The sequence below is a fragment of the Lithobates pipiens genome, unplaced genomic scaffold (genome assembly GCF_037356315.1).
Source record: "Lithobates pipiens isolate NorthernLeopardFrog02 unplaced genomic scaffold, aLitPip1_a1.2 Scaffold_30, whole genome shotgun sequence".
Lineage (NCBI taxonomy): Eukaryota > Metazoa > Chordata > Amphibia > Anura > Ranidae > Lithobates > Lithobates pipiens.
In genome coordinates this window covers 159,852,068-159,867,605 of record NW_027507791.1, presented here as the reverse complement: position 1 = coordinate 159,867,605, position 15,538 = coordinate 159,852,068, and the positions used below count along the sequence as shown (strand labels likewise).

General features: G+C 44.6%; 1 protein-coding gene across 2 annotated transcripts in view; it reads left to right on the top strand.

Moving 5' to 3' along the window:
* TEDC1 (tubulin epsilon and delta complex 1) overlaps positions 1-15,538 on the top strand; it is a 427,923-nt gene that overhangs the window by 85,206 nt on the left and 327,179 nt on the right. For both annotated transcript variants that reach the window (XM_077465033.1, XM_077465034.1), the window contains one exon: positions 6,541-6,743. In XM_077465033.1, the coding sequence (XP_077321159.1) occupies positions 6,541-6,743 (203 nt within the window). The remainder of the gene's footprint in view (positions 1-6,540; positions 6,744-15,538) is intronic.

Below are 15,538 nucleotides of genomic sequence, written 5' to 3'. Positions count from 1 at the left end.
CTGTCCCGGGGTCCAGCGATGCCGGCAGCCGAGGCGATCGATCGCTCGGCTCTCAGCTGCTGCCGCCACTATTCTAGGTGAGGGAATCAGGAAGTGAAGCGATTCTGCTTCACTTCCCGGTTCCCTACTGCGCATGCGCGAGTCGCGCAGCGCAATTGGAATTGTCCACGCTGTCTCTGGGACCCGTGTGTCTCCCAGCAGACAGCGCGGCAGGACAGGAAATGACAGACTCCCACGGGAGTCTATGCCCGGAAGTGGGTGTAAATACCTGTCTGACAGGTATCTCCACCCCCCTTCCCCCTGAAAGGTGCCAATTGTGACACCGGAGGGGGGGAGGGTTCCGATCAGCGGAAGTTCCACTTTAGGGTGGAAACAAATTTGCTGCTCAGGACAGAAAAAAGGCAAAGCTAGGAAACTGCACCAGAATAAAATGCTGCTATGCACATTGATCACTCAGAGCATAGTCCTCGCCATACGTTTTCATTTTGAGGAGATATCTATCTATCTCACAAAAGTGAGTACACGCCTCACATTTTTGTACATATTTTATTATATCTTTTCATGTGACAACATTGAAGAAATTACACTTTGCTGCTATGCAAAACAGTGAGTGTAGAGCTTGTATAACAGTATAAATTTGCTGTCCCCTCCAAAATAAGTCAAAACACAGCCATTAATGTCTCCACTGACAACAAAAGTGTGTACACACCTAACTGAAAATTAGCCATTAGCCATTTTCCCTCCCAGTGTCATGTGGTTCATTTGTGTTACAAGGTCTCAAGTGTGAATGGGGAGCAGGTGTGTTAAATTTGTTGTTATTGCTCTCTCCCTCATACTGAACACTGAAAGTTCAACATGGCATCTGAAAAAAATTTATTTTTGCTCTACATGAAGATTGCCAAGACCCTAAAACTTAGCTGCAGAAAGGTAGCCAAGATCATACAGTGGTTTAACAAGACAGGGCGACCATGGGTGACCAAAGTAGTTGCGTGCACGAGCTCCGCGTCATATCCAGAGGTTGTCTTTAGGTAATAGATGTACGAGTGCTGCCAGCATTGCTGCAGAGGTTGAAGGGATGGGGGGGTCAGCCTGTCAGTGCTCAGACCATACACCGCACATTGCATCAAATTGGTCTGCATGGCTGTTGTCCCAGAAGGAAGCCTCTTCTAAAGATAATGCACAAGAAAGCTCACAAACCCTTTGCTAAAGACAAGCAGACTATGGACATGGATTATTGGAACCATGTCCTGTGGTCTGATGAGACGAGATAAACTTATTTAGTTCAGATGGTGTCAAGCATGTGTGGTGGCAACCAGGTGAGGAGTACAAAGACAAGTGTGTCTTGCCTACAGTCAAGCATGGTAGTGGGAGTTTCATGGTCTGGGGTTGCATGAGTGCTGCCGTCGCTGTGGAGCTACAGTTCATTGAGGGAACCATGAATGGCAACATGTACTTTGTCATACTAAAGCAGAGCATGATCCCCTCCCTTTGGAGACTGGGCCGTAGGACAGTATTGCAACATAATGACCCCAAACACCTCCAAGACTACCACTGCCTTGCAAAAGAAGCTAAGGGTAAAGGTGATGAACTGGCCAAGCATGTCTCCAGACCTAAACCCTTTTTGAGCATCTGTGGGCATCTTTAAACAGAAGGTGGAGGAGCACAAGGTCTCTAACATCCACCAGCTCTGTGATGTCATCATGGAGTGGAAGAGGACTCCAGTGGCAAACTGTGAACTCCATGCCCTAGAGGGTTAAAGTGGAGGGCCACCCTGAAAAAAAAAATATATTAAAAATTACAAAAAATGCCTGTTGCTAGGCACATGATCCTAATCTTCCTCTTCCTCCTCCGTGGAGATCTTCTTTCTTCTCTCCTCGTTACGTTGTCTTCTGGGTAATGGGTCACGCTGTGTTCTGGGAACTGTGTGTCCCATTCACAAAGCGCGTCCCATTCACAAAGCGCTGCGCGACTCGCGCATGCGCAGTAGGAAACGGGCAGTGAAGCCGTAAGGCTCCACTGCCTGTTTCCCTTAGAAGGAATGGCGGTGCCGGGACCCGAGAGCCGAGACGGGTCGGCCTCGGGCGGCCGACATTGCGGGCGCCCTGGACAGGTAAGTGTGCTTATTAAGTCAGCAGCTGCAGTGTTTGCAGCTGCTGATTTTTAATTTTTTTTTTTTTTAAACGGCCCTCCTCTTTAAGGCAGTGCTGGCGATAATGGTGGCCACATAATATATTGACACTTTGGGCCCAATTTGGACGTTTTCACTTTAGGGGCAAACTCACTTTTGTTGCCAGCCGTTCAGACATTAATGACTGTTGTGTTGGGTTATTTTGAGGGGACAGCATATTTACACGGTTATACAAGCGGTACACTCACTACCTTATGTTGTATCAAAGTGTAATTTCTTCAGTGTTTACATAAAAAGATATATAATAAAAATATTTACAAAAATGTGAGAGGCGTGTGTGTGTGTGTGTGTGTGTATTAGGGGTGCGCATGTTCACTGGTCTCACAATTTGATTAGATTACGATTATCTGGTCAAGATTCGATTCCGCAATGCATCATGATGCATAACAATTACTGAAGTGTTCCCACTTCTGCTTGGGCTGCTTGAGCGGCCCTTCCTCCCTACAATCTTCTGGGACACATCACAGGTCCCAGAAGATTGCCTGGCTGTGAAGGACAGCACAGTAAGACATGTGCACCCGGCTGTGAAGTGCAAACTGTCACAGCCGGATGCCCACAGTAGTATTGACAACTCAGTGACAGGTCTGGGTGGCCACATCGCTCGATTGTGGGACGGGTGAGTGTCTTTTTATTAAAAGTCAGAATATGCACTTTTTTTTGTAGCTGCTGACTTTTAATAAACAAAAAATTTACTAGGCGGCCCCTCCCTGCCAGCAATGGCAGAGCGCAGTGCGTGCCTGACCGCGAAGCTGCAAGCTGTCAGGGGCGGGTGTCACTGCCCACAGTAGATATGACGGCGCGGAGGAGAGGAGGGGGAGAGGAGCGGGGCTCCGTGCAGTCACATCGCTGGACTGTGGGACAGGTGAATGTCTGTCTGATTATTAAAAGTCAGCAGCTACACTTTTTGTACCTGCTGACTTTTAATAAACTAAAAAACGCTTTACAGAGTGCACTAATCCCGTGCACTACAGGTTACAGGAATTCACACAAATGGCTGGAGGGATTAGAATCCCAACTGAAAACAGCCCTGTGAAGTACAGGAAACTTCACAGGGCTGGGGGGAGGAGGAATGTCAGCACAGAGCACGTGCAGGAGCCAGTGTAAGCAGAGTACAAACACATTTGTACATACTGCTGTTAAAAAATACCTGTGTGGTAATAAATGTAATTATAATCCATCATTAAGTGACCACCGCTGTATGTGCATTGTAAAAGTTACAGTATATGCAGCTTCATACCTCGTTTCTTAGTGTGTGCGTGTATAACTGTATATGCAGCTCATGTGACTGCTCGGTCAGGCCCTCCTCTCTCATCTGTCTCACGTCTCTCGTCTCTCCTGACGTCAGTGGGAGTTCTCAGCCCCGCCCACCGACTGTAGCTATCAGATCAGAAGAGAGGCGGGCTGACGTCAGGAGAGACGAGAGAGGCGAGCTGGACCGGGCAGTCACATGAGCGGCATATACAGTTACACACACACACACACACGCTAAAAATATAGGTATGAGGCTGCATGTATAAAAAAAAAACGCATACAGCGGTGGCCACTTAATGGATTATAATTGCATTTATTAACAAAAGGCTTCATAACCACTTCCCGACCGGTGTACGGCGGCAGAATGGCACGGACAGGCAAATTGGCATACAGGTACGTCCATTTAAAATTGGCGCCGTGCCATCGAGTGCGCGCCGCGGCCAGGACCCCCGTGAATCCGGACTCGATCGCAGCAGGGATACCCGCAATCATCTCGCGGGGAGGCTGAATGGGGAGATGCGAAAGTAAACACCATCTCCCGGTTCTGCCTAGCAACAAGTGACACTGATCTCTGCTCCCTGTGATTGGAGCAGAGATCAGTGTTCACTTATGCCGCGTACACACGGTCAAACTGTTTGACGTACTTAGTCCGTTGAAACACATTTCAGAGGACAATCCGCTCGTGTGTGGGCTTCAGCGGACTTTTTCAGCGTGCAGTCCGGAGTACTAAGAATTTCGGTTTTTCCAAAAATCTGTCCGTCGTACTTTGGTTTCAGCGGACAATACGGTCGTCAGTATGCTAGTCCGACAGACTAAGAATGGCGCATGCCCAGAAAGGATTTACAGGGCTTTGCTGTGTCTTGGACTTCCTATTTCTAGTCCCATCATACGTGCTGTACGTCATCGCGCAAGCTTTCGTCTGACTGTTTGGGTATCCGTGTGTGGTCAAGTCCGTTCAGTGGAAAATACGCCGGATTGTATGACGGACTAAGTACGTCAAACAGTTCGACCGTGTGTACGCAGCATAACACACAGCCACACCCCCCACAGTTAGTAAAACACCCCTAGGACACACTTAACCCCTACACTGCCACCCCCTGGTTAACCCCTTCACTGCCAGTGTCATTTACACAGGAATCTGTGTATTTGTATAGCACAGATTTCTGTATAAATGACAATGGTACCAAAAATGTGTCCGATGTGTCTGCCATAATGTCGCATTCACAACAAAAATTGCTGATCACCGCCATTACTAGTAAAAAAAATATTAATTAAAAATGCTGTAACACTATCCCCTATTTTGTAAACGCTATAAATTTTGCACAAACCAATAATCGCTTATTGTGATTTTATTTTTATTTTTTTACCAAAAATATGTAGAAAAATACGGATTGGCCTAAACTGAGAGGCATTTTTTTTAAAAATATTTTTGGGGGATATTTATTATAGCAAAAAAAATTTTTTTTCAAAATTGCTGCTCTTTTTTTGTTTATAGTGCAAAAAATAAAAACTGCAGGGGTGATCACATACCACCAAAATAAAGCTCTATTTGTGGGAAAAAAGGATGTCAATTTTGTTTGGGAGCCACGTCGCACAACCGCGCAATTGTCAATTAAAGCGATGCAGTGCCGAATCGCAAAAAGTGGTCTTGTGTTAAGCCAGCAAAATGGTCCGGTCTGAAAGTGGTTAAAGAAAAAATAACAGGTTTGTGAGAGCTGGAATTCTTACTGGTTGGTAGGTGAGCAAATACTTATGTCATGCGATAAAATGCAAATACAATTTTTTTTAAATCACACAACTTAGATTTTATTTTATTTTTTTTAAGATTCCGTCTCTCACAGTTGAAGAGCACCTAAAATTACAGACCTCTACATGTTTTGTAAGTAGGAAAACCTGCAAAATCGGCAGTGTATCAAATACTTTCTCGCCCACTGTATGTGTGTGTGTATATATATATATATATTATATAATTATACTTTTTATTTTTTATTTTTTTAACATACGTAGAGTTACTCCCTAGCAGCCCGCATGGCGTCTGGTCCTTTTTACTGACCTGAAGCTAAACCTACCCCCGTAACCTGGACCTCTTCTTCCACAGGGCAATTGATGTATACGCAGGGCATTCCGGATCCCAGAGGAAGAAAAGCAGCGCTAGATCTGTGTTGGGCACCCTTAACGGCCATCCACTTTTAGTTTGGCATCCAGCCAATGTAAACATTCGCCAATGGCTGAGCCCACTCTCCGGCATAGATTCTCTGCATATGTGTGCCATGATGTTTCACCACCCCGCTGATGGCTGGAGAGTCAGTGACCACTCGAGCCATCCTGGAAGACTTCTGGATAATACAGGAGGCCCCTGACATCCGCACAGCTGTCCCGCATGAGACCCAGCCCCCAAAAGTTAGGAAAACTTCATACAAAATGGTCCTAATGAGTGAGGAGGACAAAAAAAAGGAACATGGCCTCTGGGTCAGCCTGAAAATGGCGTCCTATGGGGTAGGAGCAAGGGTGGGACTACCCAAACATAATCTTCCATGGAATCTGTCAGAAAAATAGGATACAGATGATAGCCGCAAAATGTCATGATTTTTCACTCTTGCTATGGACGTGAATACAATGAGGAGGTTGATGAAAATGAAGCCTGAATGCTCACGTGACCTTCTTACATTTTTTCTTTTTTTTTTGTCAGTTTTTATTGCTGTCTGTGCCCCGTTAAGATTCACCCTCTCTATTTGTCCTGTTTGCCATTATTGAAAGTAAAAGAAAATCCTAAATTTTGTGTTGTCCCCAGAAAATTAATACTGGGAAAATCTGCAGATGGGGACACTAGAGACCCTGGGGGTCTTCAAGGAATTTAATTTTGCAGGGATTTCCTCACTTCCTGCTTTGCTGTGGGACAGGAAGTGAAGGGAAATCTCTGCAATGGGACACAGATGTCGGAGAACAATCTGATGAGTTATACCCTCTATTACTCTATCCAAAATTTTGCCTATAGTTCTATTTGAAGGTATATAACTTAAAGTTTTATACTGGATACTGCAGCTTTTAAATGTTTGAAACACAGTGCTTTAACATACCAAAAACATTTTTTCTTTTTTCAGGAAACGAAATTAGATATGTTAAAAGTTTACTGCAGATTCAAGGCTATGGCAGACCCGCTTTTTATGAACTCGCAGATGATGGCACAGAAGGCAGCAGGGAAATATTATTAGCATTCTCATGGCTCTTATACACAGGAAAAATTCTTGAAATAATTTTGGAGAAGAACAGAGTTGAATTTGGCGATCACATTATATTTTGCATGGTATGTATTCAGACTTCAAAACAAACAAGTAAAATGAATATATAATGTTAAAAAAATTCTTACTGTCGGGCCCTGGATCTGAATACAGGACCGGTGCTCTGTCTGTCGATGTCTTTCTCTTCTTGCTAAGCTACCTAGGATCAATATCCAAGCACACTCTGATCTATTGGACATTTCTGCCTTGTTTCTGCTGAAGAAAACGAGTAAGAAGACCTCTGCCTGTGCCACATCCAAATTCACTAGTATATGCACAATTTGCAGGAACCAGTCCTGCGGATAATTTACTTTACTAGCACCCACATGAGACAGAATTCAGTTTATAAAAAAAAAGTCAATCTTTATTTAACACAACGTGTTAGTAATTCATTGAAATTAAAAAGATATACCACAATATAATACAAAGGTCCCACTTGGGACCACTGTACAAACACCTCCTACTGATGTACTTGTACTCCAAACTTAGAGTGGAGATTTTTTTTATTTTATTCGCTGGTCAACGCATTTCGCTGATTGAATAGCTTCCTTAGCACCAACTTGGAGTATAATACTCTGCTAAAAATAATAGAAATCCATATCCATTTATTCTCCATACAGGAGACTTTTTTTCTTTTTTATATAGTGCAACATACCATTGCCATTCGCAAACAATATGGCGGAGAGTTGTATATGCCACTGAACGTCTAGGGGGGGCTGAAGCTCCTCCAATATTTTTTCTGAACTATAATGGTAGAAGCCTAGTAATTCCTTACCAAGATAAAAAAAAAAATGCCATTTAGAATCCAACAGTGCAAACACATAAAGCAGGCATCAACAGATCAGTCAGGTATCCATACATCAAGGTGCATTTCCGATCTCCTATAGAGATTCCTGACCTCTAGAGGGACCAACAGATCTTGACAGACAGAGACGAGTATATTATTAGATGGAAATCTGTAATACACTAATATATAAGTATTGTTCTTAAATGATATCTTGTAGTATAAAGCCAGGCAATTGCCCTCTCCACAAAAAAACATCCAAGTTGACATTAAGATATGCTGTAGCATTTCAAGAGGCCTTCCCATGTTCTCTAAAGATAAAGGGGAGATGCAGTGTAAAAGGAAAGGGAAAAAATCTCTGGCCATGTCCCAATATATAAATGTACCAGAGTCCGCCGGACAATCCGCCCGTGTGTGGGCTCCGGCTGACTTTTTTTTACCCAAAAGTCCGGCGGACTTAGAAAATAGTTTTGACTCAAAAACTGAGTCTGGCGGACAATACGGCTGTGTGTGTGCTAGTCTGCCGTACTTTTGAAATGAACGGACTTCACCGCACAGAGAAAAGTCCGTTCATTTTGAACGCGGCTCCAGGTAGCCAGGACGAGGATGCTGGGACTGTGACATCATAATGGGCACGCAACACATCCCTGTCATTACGGCCAGAGACAGCGACAAGTCAATATCTCAAGGAAGAAGAAGAGAAGAACAGAAGGCGGCAAAGACAGCGGCGACAGAAGACCGGGCCACCGCCAGTAAAAGAGCTGGAAGAAGGAGTGGAGGCCCGGCAAGAAGAACCGAAGAGGGGGACAAGACTCCCGAAGTTGGAAGAAGACCCCCCAGGTGGCGGCGAAGAAGAAAGCCAGGCTCCTCTGCTAGTAAAAGAGCTAGCAGAAGATAGTGGAGGAGTCAGACGAGAAGACCCCCCCCCAAGACGGAAGAAGACCCCCGGAGCTGTGCAATAAATTATTTTTAAAATTTTTATTTAAACTTTTTGGTGGGGGGCCATTATCCGGGGGCTCCTGGATTCCGATAAGCCCCCCGCCCGCAGACCCCGACAACCAACGGCCAGGGTTGTTGGGAAGAGGCCCTTGTCCTCATCAACATGGGGACAAGAAGGTGCTTTGGGGTGTTGAGGGCACGCGGCCTGGTATGGCTCGGGGGGGGGGGGGCTCGCCTGTCCCCACCCCCTTTGCTGACCTGCTGGGCTGCGTGCTCGGATAAGGATCTTGTATGGACCTTAAGCCCATATTAGGTGATGGGTCCAGCGACACGTCAGTCTCGCTGCCGAAGGCAGCGACATTGACTTCTTTTGATAGTCCCAGCTACCTGGAGCCGCGTTCAAAATGAACGGACTTTCCTCCATGTGGGGAAAAAGTCCGGTGTGTGGGCAGGTCCGCTCGTTCGGAAATTTGGCGGACTTTCAGGCGGTTTGTCCGCCAGATTAAGTCCGTCGGATAGTCTGATCGTGTGTACGCGGCATTAGACAATAAAAGACAATAAAAGTATATCAAACACTCTAATGATTCTAGAACAGTGATAGGAAATACCGTATATCCATATGGTGTGCACGTGAAAAAACGGTGCTCAAAAAGGTGCACTACTATTGCAATAAATCCTGAAGGAATAGTTAAAATCCTAAACGGCATATAAAAGCATACAAAAAAGTTTCCTCCACATAGGTATATGCTGCAAATGTTCTTATAGGTGAAAGTAAAAAAGATAAGTAGTGTCCATATAAGGTGCAAGGTAGGTAAGTGGCTGTATATTAGCAGTGTCAGCATAAAATGACGACAAAGTGCTGGTGACAATCCTCTGACTTAAAGTGCTGATGATAGGTGACTTCCTGATTCCTGTGCAGAGTAATGTGTAGATGTACCTTTACCTTACTGCTGTAAGGTAACAGCATGTAGGTATACAGTATCTCACAGAAATGAGTACACCCCTCACATTTTTGTAAATATTTTATTATATCTTTTCATGTGACAACACTGAAGAAATTACACTTTGCTACAATGTAAAGTAGTGAGTGTACAGGTTGTATAACAGTATAAATTTGCTGTCACCTCAAAATAACTCCACACACAGCCTTTCAGGTCTAAACCGCTGGCAACAAAAGTGATTACACCCCTAAGTGAAAATTTCCAAATTGGGCCCAAAGTGTCTATTTTGTGTGGCCACCATTATTTTACAGCACTGCCTTAACCCTCTTGTGCATGGAGTTCAACAGAGGTTCATAGTTTGCCATTGGTGTCCTCTTCCACTACTCCATGATGCCATGATACCTTCCTTTTGAGGACGCCCCACAGGTGCTCAATAGGGTTTGGGTCTGAAATATATGCTTGGCCGGTCCATCCCCTTTACCCTCAGCTTCTTTTGCAAGGCTTGGAGGTGTGTTTGGGGTCATTAACATGTTGGAAAACTGCACAGCGGCCCAGTCTCCAAAAGGAGTGGAGCATGCTTTGCTTGATTATGTCACAGTACATGTTGCAATTCATGGTTTCCTTAATGAACTGTAGCTCCTCAGTGCCAGCAGCACTCGTGCATCTCCCGACCATGACAATCCCACCACCATGCTTGACTGTAGGCAAGACACACTTGTCTTTGTACTCTTTACCTGGTTGCCACCACACAAACTTGACATCATCTGAACCAAATAAGTCAATCTTGGTCTCATCAGACCACAGGACATGGTTCCAGTAATCCATGTCCTTAGTCTGCTTGTCTTCAGAAAACATTTTGTGGGTTCTTGTGCTTCTTTAGAAGAGGCTTCCTTTTGGAATGACAGCCATGCAGACCATTTTGATGCAGCGTATGGTCTAAACACTGACAGGCTGACAATCTCTGCAGCAATGCTGACAGCACTCATACATCTATTTCCCAAAGACAACCTCTGGATATGATGCTGAGCACGTGAACTCAACTTCTTTGGTTGACCATGGCAAGGCCTGTTCTGAGTGGAGTCTGTCCTGTTAAACCGCTGTATAGTCTTGGCCACTGTGCTGCACCTCAGTTTCAGGGTCTTGGCAATCTTCTTATAGCCTAGGCCAGTGATGGCGAACCATGACACCCCAGATGTTTTGGAACTACATTTCCCATGATGCTCGGCTACACTGCAGAGTGCATGAGCATCATGGGAAATGTAGTTCCAAAACAGCTGGAGTGCCAAGGTTCAACATCACTGGCCTAGGCCATATTTATGTAGAGCAACAATTCTTTTTTTTTTTCATATCCTCAGAGTTCTTTGCCATGAGGTGCCATGTTGAACTTTCAGTGACCAGTATGAGAGAGTAAGAGTGATAACACCAAATTTAACACACGTGCTCCCCATGCACACCTGAGACCTTGTAATACTAACGAGTCACATGACACCGAAGAGGGAAAATGGATAATTCGGGCCCAATTTGGATATTTTCACTCAATTTTGTTGCCAACAGTTTAGACATTAATGGCTGTGTGGAGTTATTTTGAGGGGACAGCAATTTTACACTGTTATATAAGCTAAGCTATAATAAAATATTTACAAAAATGTGAGGGGTGTACTCACTTTTGTGAGATACTGTATCTCAATGTGTTAATTGGCAGCCTCCCAGTATGGCATATAAGCTCCACTGGTGTGTCTCTAGTCTGGAATCTGAGCCCCTCTATTGTCCCTGGTGTGTCTGCATCCAATGAATCTCGCAATGGTGCATGGGGGGATGTAAAGATTGGTGTAGTATTTCCAAATTTTTATAGACAAAACAGTAAACGTAAAATCAAGGTACTCAGAATAAGAAGTATAAAAAAGGCATATAACAAACGAGCTGCGAGCTCGCCCATGTCATTTCCAGTGCCTTGTGTTCATCACTGTCACATGACTTCATCCAAAAGGTTATCTGAGGGCAATACCGTGCCATCTGCTTGCCAGGTATAGATTCAAGTCTGCCACAAAAGCACAGGCGGTTAAGAGGAGCGTTTTTATGCTCCCACGACACCGCCCAGCATGACGCCGGGCTATGATGCCAAGGCATTGCATGCGCCACATTGACCGTGCATGCGCAAAATTGTGCACAATGCGGAACAGCAATCGCACTTCTGGAACATCCAGTCTCACCCAGTGGGGGCGGGTGAATGGACATCCAAGTGGGACCCTAATGGGCGGATCACTACAGGGGGCATGCAGAGGGAGACTAACAGACATCCCATCAAGTGATGAATGCATGGGGAGCATATGTCCGCCCACCAGAAGCAGAAACTAGACCTCATTTGCCATATTAGAGCCTAAATCATACACATTTGACCGTTTTAACATTTGCATACTATCTACTCCATATCTAGCAATAGCCAGTGCATACAAAATGCATTTTTGATTTAATACCATATACTATGCATTGTATTTTGTGTGTCCACACATATGCATGTGATACAAGTTAGGTCCTCCCCATAGCCGGTGTTAAATATACCTATGTTATTGTTCCAAGGTCAGCAAAATATATAGGCAGACCAAAGAACCTACCATCGAAGAAATATGAGTTTATACCGTACATACAATCGTGTGAACAGATCTTTAATGGCAGGAATCTTAGTACAAAACGACTAAATGTGACTGTAAGAAGGGGGGAAAAAAGGATCATTACAGATGCGGTTTGAAATTAATTGCCTCATTTAGGCCAGATGGTGCAGTCACCTTTAATAAATATATCCACCTCATTTTGCATTATAGGATCTTATCAAATTTGTTCTAAAAAAAATCCTACCTCCTGGGGTCTGGTATAAACCGCTCTCAGCCCTTGTACACACGGTCGGAGAATCTGTCGGAATGAGTCTCATCGGACCGTGTCGTCAGATAATCCGACTGTGTGTGGTATGCATCGGACTGATTCCGTCCGAATCTCCGTCCGACCCAATTTTCCAACATGTTGGAAATATTTCCCGACCAACTGGGCCGGACGGACCTAATCCGATCATGTGTAGAGCATTTTCTTCGGACCAAGTGCCACGCATGCTCAGATCAAATTCCTACATCAAAGCTATTGGCTATTAGCCTGAATGTAGTCCCATCGTAACGGAATGACGTCATCACGTTCTGAAAGATCGGATTTTTCGCCAACTTGGCCCGACCGTGTGTATGCAACAGTTTCGGATACAATCCGTCGGACTAAATCCGACGGGCAAAATCCGACGGATTTGGTTGCCAAAATCTCCGACTGTGTGTACGTGGGCTCAGGCAGCAAACTTAAAGATGCTTGTATCCCATTTTTGAGACAAAGCAGCATGCCTGCCAATAGGTGTAGAAAGTTATTTTTATATAGTATATGTGGTCTTTAATCCTGCGCCAAAATGGGTGGTTTGTTTTGCCTATATAAAATTCCCCGCAAACTCCGGACTTAATATATTCAATACCAGTAGGTTGACAGTTGACATGGTGGGGAATTGCATGGAGATTTCCATTGGGAATATAGATGGTTTGATTCTCATATATCCATGGACATAATTCACAAGTTCTGTATTTCCAAGTACCCCAAATAGCACATTTTGAAGTCTTAGTTGTGTGTGCATTCAAAATGACTTCTAGTGACCTTGTGCCTGATTGATCTAGCTCTATGGGAGGTAACTTCTGTGAGATCTTTTATTTTTTCAAAATGAGATCGTTGGTTAGAAGATACCAATGCTTTTGAAGAATATGTCAAACATGGGCATGTTGTCTATTGAATGAGGTAATCATCCTAACCACATTGGATTGTTTTTTGTTTTTTTGTGTTTGTTTTTTTAGGGGAGCAACACCTTTTTGGAGCAATCTATTTCCCAGGGCCCTTACCTGGATTTGAAAAGCGTGGCCACTGGAACATATCCGGTGGATCCTGAGATACTGACTAAAGGGAATGCTGCATATTAATGGTTTAGGTTGAAGACATTCTGAATGAAGCAGGGTGTTTCCTGCAGTAGGTTTTTGCTATAATGTTGTTCCAATCATTCTTTGATAATTTGAATATCAAAAAAAATGTTTTTTTTTGTTTTTGCAGGCTATAATCTATTGTAAATTTTCAAACCAAGGCCCCTTTCACACGTGCGGACCGTTCAGATCCACCTGTCAGTTTTATAGGCGGATCTGAACATTCGCTCCATACAGCTCCATACAGCTCTATACAGCAGTGGGGTCATGTCCGCTGACATCCAAACTACCCCCCCCCCCCCCCCCCCGGTGATCCGCTCTGTAAAATCCAGACAGATGGAAAACCTATTTTCCATCTGTCTGGCAGATCGGATGAAAACGGACAGGCGGTCTGTAATCCCCCCCCCATAGAGATAGAGGGGAGAGGGGACTCTCTGACAGGTCTGACAGAGTGCAGAGACAAACTTGTCATCCGCCGGCTCAGCGGGGATCGATGGAGCGATCCCCACTGATCAAGCAGATGCTAAATACGGACAGCCCTGTGTGAAAGGGGCCTAAATGTATGGTCTTTAAGAGCCGACATAAATTCCTCAAGCTCTGACAATCTGCCAGTTCAGAACAGTATACAGAACAGTATACAGAACAGTATACAGAACAGTATACAGAACAGTATACAGAACAGTATACAGAACAGTATACAGAACAGTATACAGTCATCAGTATATCAATACTATAGTAGTATGGATTCACTAAATTTGGTGTATTCATGAAAGAGATTGTCCCCCCCGCCATAGGTACCAGTTGCCAGTTGGCATATGTGGGGGCACAACATACTCATAGCTACCCCCTGTACCTGGAGGTAGTGGGAGCCATCAAAGACAAACACATTTCTGGTCAAAATATGTTCAAGTATAGTTAAAATTAATTGGCTATACCTCCACAAGTCCTGATCACTTTTCTTCAAAAATTCACTGACCACCTGAATTCCCTGGAGTGGAGTATGCTACTATACAGCACCTCAATGTCAATCGCCACCATAATAGTATCAGCTTGTAATTTTAAACTTTCCAGTATGTCTGGAGTATCTTGAATATATGAAGGTAGCATATAACGTAAGATACAGGAGTGATCAGTAATGAACAATCACTGTGTCCCATTCAGAAAAGAAAGGGGCCAGGAAATGACATACCAGCCACTTTCTCTTCACTCCTTCCTGACAGATCTCCCCCCAGCCCGCTGGAGAGGAGGGAAGCCGGCTGCAGGGGGACGAGGGGGGCCGGAGGAGGAAGACACAGCATTCGGATGAGGAGGACACTGAGGGGGACCAGAGATGTGGGAGGGTAGAAGAGAACACGGACGCTGGAGGAGGAGGAAGACACAGGGGACAGTCAGGGTTGATCAGTGCAGTGAGGGTACAGCTGTGAGCACTGATCTCCCTGCATGGGTTTTCATCAGCTGCTTCTCCTCCTCTCCCTCCAAAGGCTGTCGGCTAAAAAGCCATGCAGGGAGATCGGTGCTCACATCTGTCCCTGCTGCACCGATCATCCCCAGCTGTCGCCTCTCTGCTTTTACCTAGAGTGCGCTCTGCCTCTCCTGTGCACGCTCTGGCCAAGGGGAGTATAGAGGCGGGCGGGGAGTCTGCTGTTGTCACAACTCTGCCCACCGAGTGCCGGATAACAGACCCGCCCACAGAATTCTGAGTTTTTGGGGGCTCCAAATAGAGAAAGGGGAGATATTTGAAAGATAAGGATACATGCAGGAGGCATGTATATTCTTATAGTTTAGCACTATTGCAGTACTTTATAATTGAGAGTGGGTTTACATCCACTTTAACCCTTCCCCTTCTTAAAACCTCTTCGAATGCAAAAATAAACAATCCCACATTGGGGATACATTGCAAACCCATGTTTAGCTCAGCCTCAATGTCATACTATTGGGATCATGTACTTAAGGTGGTGGGGGGTACTGCTGTACATCCCCTTCATTCAGTTCATCTGCTCATCTCTATTTACATTCCCATCCTTAGTATCTCCATAAATCCTGCCTTTAATTTTACACTTGAGTCCTCTCTTGGAGCCTAAAACGTTCCTCTGATTGTTCCCACTCCAAGTACATATCTTACCAACTTTCCAGAACTAGGCAAGTGGTTCCAAGCTTTCCTTAACAAT